The sequence below is a fragment of the Rhagoletis pomonella genome, unplaced genomic scaffold (assembly GCF_013731165.1).
Source record: "Rhagoletis pomonella isolate Grant_MI unplaced genomic scaffold, Rhpom_1.0 Rhpom_scaffold_00007, whole genome shotgun sequence".
In the NCBI taxonomy this organism is placed as follows: Eukaryota; Metazoa; Arthropoda; class Insecta; order Diptera; family Tephritidae; genus Rhagoletis; species Rhagoletis pomonella.
The window spans coordinates 3,810,204-3,817,215 of NW_023458561.1; the positions used below are offsets into that span (position 1 = coordinate 3,810,204).

General features: G+C 37.3%; 1 protein-coding gene across 1 annotated transcript; it reads right to left on the reverse strand.

Annotated features, from left to right (window-relative positions):
• Window positions 1-1,124: 1,124 nt before the first annotated feature.
• On the reverse strand, window positions 1,125-1,602 carry LOC118743567. Its single transcript, XM_036476332.1, has 2 exons — window positions 1,580-1,602; window positions 1,125-1,527 (listed from the first exon to the last, which is right to left on the reverse strand). Exons 1-2 carry the CDS (start codon window positions 1,600-1,602, stop codon window positions 1,125-1,127), a joined length of 426 nt encoding a protein of 141 aa, XP_036332225.1.
• Between the last annotated feature and the right edge of the window lie 5,410 nt (window positions 1,603-7,012).

Sequence of the window (7,012 nt, forward strand, 5' to 3'; positions counted from 1 at the left end):
TGAATACGACCGCTGGTATACGCAAGAGAGAGAGAGCGCTTAAGTTGACTAAAGTTATCGATGTGTTAAACTGATTCTCGTTCCGGTGCGCTGATACTTTCGGTGATACTTGCCATTAAAACAGTAGAATTGTCAATAGCAAATTTCGACACCCAGTTTGACGAATCTTCTGATAGCCAAGGTGGACCATATTTCCACAATTCAGACTCTGCGAGTGTTTTAGCTCGAACGCCTCTGGTCAACAGATCCGCCGGATTGGTCTTACCGTGGCAATATCTCCAGTCATAAATATTTGTTAGCTCGTTGATCTCACCCACTCTTGTAGCAACATAATGTTTAATTTTCTTACCGTGGCCGATTATCCAATTGAGTGCTATGGCGGAATCGCTCGACAGGTTAACAGAAGCTATTTCGAAGTCTAACGATTTTATTAAAATCGCTTAACCTCGCTACTATTAATGCCGCTGTCAACTCTAATTTTGGTAAAGTGAGTTCCACCTTCCAAACATTTTGCAACATGAGTTTTATTGTAAGTGTAAAGGGACCAAGGATTCCAATTGGATCGTAAATTTTCGCCAGTGCCTTAATAATATTTCGTTTAGTGCCTCGCAAAGACTGTAAGTAGTCGATGCTGCCTGCTATGTCTACGCTGATATCATAGGTAGTCGTACACCAATTAATTCCAAGGACCTTTTGATTGGAAACTGGCTGCAAACCGTCCTTACGAAAGCAGTTTCGTAATTCGGCACCGTTTGTGTTCCACTCTCGTAAGTTGAACTTCCCTTCGCTCATGATCTTAGTGGCTTGGTGATATGTTGCCAAAGCCAGCTCCAAGTTTTTCTCGCTTAGAACCAGGTCGTCAACAGAAAATGACTTCTTCAGTTTATCGCAAATAGGAATATACTGTTTGGTAACTCTCGTCATTCGAAATTCAACTGTTTCTGGGAATTCCCCATGTGACTTTGGCATGGACTTATACCACAAAAATGGGTGCGAATCACGGTCGCACGTAGCCAGAGATATCTGTAAAAATGACTTTTCAATATCGGAAATAATCGCAATTTTATTGGAACGAAACCTTAAAATAGTGGTCACCATATCGGCAACTAAATTTTCTCCTTTGCTTAAGTGTTATTAAGAGATAAAAATCCCGGTTCGCTGGAGGACGCATCGAATACAATGCGCATTTTGGTAGTAGCCTTGTCTTCACGATAAACTGGTCTATGCGGCATGTAATACACTGGGTCCTCAATGGCAGTTTCAGGCGCTTTCTCAGCGATGCTACTATGCATTAAATCGCGAATTGCGTTATCATATTCCGAGAGTTTTTCGTAATGTTTACGCAATTTATGAGTTAATCCATGAAGCCGACTGAGCGCTACTTGTTTATTGTCATTTAGAGTCGCACAATCTATTATCCACGGCAAATGCACTACATATCTCCCATCACAAGTGGTAATATTAGTCACTGTGTTTTCGATCGCTAATTTTTCACCGCCCCTTTTATGTTGGCTATGCCAATTGACTCTAAATTCCAAAATTGTGAAACATCAAATTCTTCCGCGTTCTCTTCGCGTACTTGGAATACACATGCCGCGCCATTGTTGATTTTATATCGACCTTGCACGGTCCAACCGAAAAGGGTTTTCACCGCTACTAAATTGTCCGATACTTATTCGCTCATCGATGTATTGAATTTCCAATAGTAGTCTTGTCCAATCAAAAGATTAATACCGTTGATAAATCTTTCATTACAATTCTTATAATCGGCTAATTCAATTAGTAATAGTTTCTTATTTTCAACCTTTGGCGTCGGCAAAACATCTTCGCATATGGAAGGCACAACCGTCGCAATGATTGTGTTTTGCACGCCGCTATATTGACTCCTTAGTGACAATTCTACACGCTTGAATTCTGTCAATCATTTTCTCTGCTTTTCATCGCCAAACGCAAAAATTCGTAATTTTTCTGTATCATATCTTGGTAAATTGAGCATTTTCACGACTCTCTCGGTAACAAAGGTTCGCTGGCTCCCATTGTCCACTATAATTCTGGACAAACACGTTCTGTATTATTTGCGTTGCTAATTATCGCCTTTGCTGTTTGCAGAAAAATCTCAGAATTGCTGTGGTCTATCGAGCTTAATGTAGCAGCACTCGCCTTTGAAGGTGGCGTTTTGTCTTCCTGAACGCCCATCCTATCAGTTATTCCGCTTTGTTCGACCTTCGTCGGCCGCTCACACATTGACGTCACTCTTGCAGTTTTTGCGTAGTGATTATTTTTCTTACAAAAAACACATTGTGGTTGCTTATCGCTCGAGCTGGTAAACAAGCCACGTGCCCTCCTTTTCGCTCGCGGTCTTCATGCCGGTTATATTCACGCTCTGACAACAACGACTTTTCCAGAGCATCAAGTTCGGCTCTGATTAAGTCCAGGAGAGTCTTTAACTGTGCGTCACTTGAGCCGCTATTTTGCAAGTTGTCAGCGGTGGAGTTGAGCAACGTGCTGGAAAGAGATCCTCTGCCGGCTGATCTATGGAATTGATGCGTATGGCCACTGGTAGACATTTCATCAATACCGACTTTACCATATCGTCATAGTGAGACGATGGTATTTGAAGTGCCGTTAGGGATCTCATGGTGGCGCTCACCTGATTATACAGTTGTCGCAGACCACGAACGTCGCTCGACGACTGTACTAACTTAAGGTTCATCAATTTCTGTAAAAACTTTTCTACTATTTTTTCGCTATTGCCGTACTCCTCTTGCAACAGAGCTATGGCATCGTTGTTACATTGGTCAGATGACGTAAACCCCGCTATTATAGTCGCAGCTTTCCCAATCAAAGATTCGCTGAGGAAATTAAATTTTGCAGCCGTTGATAATTTTCGAATCTCATGAACGGCTAGCTTGAACTGATCCCAAAATGGCAACCAATTTTCCAGCTTTCCGTCGAATTTCTTTAACTCGAACGCCTTTAACTTAATGCCATGATGACCACTTTCACCATTTTGCCCGGCGTTTTCGCTGTTAGGTAGATTGACTTTCGTTGGCTTAAAATATGTCCAAAGCTCTGCAAGTACCGTTACGGCTTTATCATCGTATTCAATTACGCTTTCAATTTCCCTTTGCATATCATCCAACTTAACGGTACTTCGCAGAGCCTCGTCCGCCTTTTTGACGTTGGAATGAGCATTTTTTAATCGCTGGAGGAAGACGTTTAGCTCCTCCTCCACTGTGGCGGGACAATTTGCATCGGCAAAATCTGTAGCTTTAACTGGTTTTAGAAAATCGCTAGCCGCGTTGCACAACTTCGTGACTTGTGTTCTGCACGACGCTCCAAAAACAGCCTCCATAACGTGAACTAAATATTCGCTTTTTAATTAAATTGTATTAAATCCGCTTTCGCTCATTAAAATTTAACCAATCGCAAGTTCGACTGTCCCGGGTTTCGGCACCATGAAAAAAATGATTTAAATAAAACGCGCTATTTCCCAAGGTTCCCGATTTTAGACAGTCTCTGTGAACGATTTAATACCAACTGAACTCATTATTGAAACTTAAAAACTAATTTTTTTAAGTACATAAGACCAAGTAAATGTGGAAAGAGAATACAATGAGAGAATGTTAAAAGGTAAATGAAATATGTGTGTATGTATAGAAGTACTAAAACTGTTAGGTTACAGATTTTTGTTATTCATGGCAATTTTCTACACATAATTAGGGATTTATAGGATAAAAACTACTAATTACACTTATCTTAGGATCACGTTTGTGAAATATTTAGTTTTATTCAGTTACCATATGTAAACAAAAAACTTTTTCAGGAAAAGACAAGAACGGAATTCGTTTTGTTTCGTCCTTTTAGACCGGTTCTTGATTGCGAATAACTGCAAATGGTGTAAAAAATTTCGTTAGTAAAGTTTTGATGCTTTTTCACTTTCAATTAAATAAATAACTTTAACTCTAAGGACACAATCGTTCTCACCGATGCCGATTATAGAGCGTTATTGTCCAGTTCTTCAAAGGATCTATCGAAGTCTTTCCAACTAAAGGGTTTGCAACTCAGTAAATTTGGGTACCCAGCTTCGATGAAAGCTGTTAACTCTCGAATACACCTTTTTGGCATTCGTTTTCTTATATTGTTAAGTCATTTTTAGAGATGAAGAAAAAGTAGGAAAAAAAAACTAGCGATTGATCGGAGTTGTTCATAGATCTTTGAAAAATAGTATTCAATCGTTACGTAATTCTTACCAAATTAAAGGTCAGACTTATGCCTGTTAACAATGCGATTCTTCTTATAACTTTACATTGAACATTTCTGTAAACAAAATCCAAAATTACAATTTTACGACTCATCGTTTTTCGTCCTTCGAAAATCAAAATAAATACGTGTTGCTGGTCAAACTGAGCTGATGTCAATTTTAAAGTAGTAAAAGAAAATGTTTGCCCAGTACTTTTGTTAGAAAATCGTGCGAAGAGCTAGGGTTGGTAGCAAGAATAAAAACCTTAGAACTAGATAAGATGATGGCATCTTTAAGAGACTAGGCTGCCTTAAAAATTATGAATTGGACATTGGTTTGATAGACAACCCTAAATTCGAAATAAAGCCACCGCGAAGAATTCCGTACGCCATTAGAGACAATGTGAAGAAAGGGCTTGATAAAATGGTCGCTATGGAGGTTATTAAACCTGTCAACCCCAGCAGTCAGCCCCATGGTAATAATATAAAATAAAAAGTATATCCGAATATATATCGATCCGTTAGATGTCAACAAAATACCAAAAGACGGATTGCAAGGTATCATTATTTTACATTTCTTGACCTAAGAAGTGTCGAAAAGAACACACGGCTATTTGACATTTGGAAACCCATGGGAAAGGTATTCCTGTTTGCGTCTCCCCTTTGACGGAATTATTAAAAAAAATGTTGAAAATGTAGAAGTCGCCATGGATGATATCCTCATTCACGCTGAAAATCACGAAAAATTACAAAATACTACAAAACGAGTCATAAATATTCTTCGTAAATCCGCTTCTTATACAATAGGTAACCATAACCTGGAACAGGTATACAATTTTGTGGACCTTGGTATCACAATGGATCCTAAGCTTAATTTTAATCTTCATATAAATGTGCCAGTCAACAAGGCTAAAGGTGTACTTGCATTTGTGAAACGAAGGTCAAAAGAATTTTGTGACCCTTATATCACTAAAACCCTGTTTACAAGATTAGTTAGGCAAATTCTGGAATACGGTGCCGTGGTTTGGAATCCAAGGTATCAAATTTACTCAGACAAGATAGAATCAATTCAAAAACAATTCATACTTTTTGCCTTAAGAAATTTCCGTTGGGATTCTCAATATAACCTTCCACCTTATACGAGCCGATTAAAACTTACTAATCTTCCTACACTTTCTAGCCGCAGGCAAATGCTTGGTACAATTTTTATAGTTGAATTACGAACAGGCTCAATTTCAAGTCCGCTTCTTCTGGTCGAAGTTAGCCTTAATGTGCCCTCCCGGGTATCAAGACACTTTTGTCCCCTATTTCTGAAAGCTTGTAAAACTAATTTTGAATTGCACGACCCATTCCGTTACTTATGCCAGGATTTTAACTCTCATTCCTGCACGTTTGATATATCAGATCCGCTTTTCAGCATTAAGAAATCGATACTGTCCTCTCTCAATAAATGAATCATTGAAATAAAGACATAAAATCGGCTGATGAATTTAGTTTTGTAGCTGAACAGTTTTAGATCTCGACACTTAACAAACTCCTGCCTATCGTGACTCGGCGCAAAAATTTAAAATAAATACCGGTTCCGTACGTCATGCGGACTGCGCCCCTCGTGCGGATGGGCGGGAATGGAGGGTTAAAACCGTTGGGATTATTATTATTATTGCAAAAAAGGTACACGTATCAGTTATACTTTGTACTAGTATAATAATAAAGAAAATGTTTTACATGTACGAGTTCAACTGTACAGCAAAAATATCTTATATATATCTTATTTTTAGTTTAAATACTTTTTGTACTTATGGGACTAGGAATACAATTTTTTTTAATCATTTTATGGCATTTCGAAAATATTATGCATTCCACCATTAGCAAAGTGAAGCAATTTGTTCCATTTGTTTTGATCAAATTCAGTTCTGAGAAAATGCGCTGTGCGGCAAACATAACAAGTTAAAAATGAAAAAAAGTTAGTTCGAAATCTAAGAAGTTAATTAAAGCATTTTTAGCTTGCTTGCTCCCCCTTGCTTACTTCAGCGCAACCTATTTAATTATCGAAATTAAAAAAGTTAGGAACATTATTTAAACGGTTAAAAATGTATAATTAGCGCTTTGTTTATATGGCAATGGATCAATACATGCAAGGCTTTTCAAAATTTCACTGCTAAATTAAATCTATTTTTTATTTGCAAACAAAGTTCAATATAACATTGCTGAATATTGTTTTTTATTTTTTAAATTTTTTACTTTAACTAAATGTGCTGTTGATATACATACACGTCTCTGCGGCATAAGTAATATATACTTCCTTAATAGGTAAATGATTATCTGGTTTACAAATGTCTACATCAGCTGACTTGGCGTACAGTTTAGTTTGACAAAGAAATACAATATAAGTTTATAGTTACTTTCAAAATTGTTACATAAATTATGCAATCTGAATGATTCACTTTGAAATTCTATTTTATTTCATTTAAGATATCCAAAATATTTGACAAAAATAAATAATAAATTTTTATGGCGCTTGGTTCACACCGTCATCGAAACAAAATATAAATAATAAATAACTAGCTTATACCCGCGGGTTTCAGCCCGCGCTTTTATACAAATATGAAAAATAATTTAATGATGTTAGATTTTATTTCTGTGCCCATTTCGTTATAGCTCATTATTTTTTAAACGAGTTAAGGTATTTAGGCCGTTTAAAACTATGAAATTATAAAATCTCTTCTGCGCGCTAGGCATACGAAAGATATCAATCCCTCTAAGTTTACCT

Bases quoted from the DNA above. Each gene is read 5' to 3' on its own strand.
- LOC118743567 (XM_036476332.1), bottom strand. From the start codon at position 1,602: ATGGCGCGGCATGTGTATTCCAA. The intron at 1,528-1,579 runs GTACGCGAAGAG...TTTGGAATTTAG, and splicing joins GCGCGGCATGTGTATTCCAA to AGTCAATTGGCATAGCCAAC.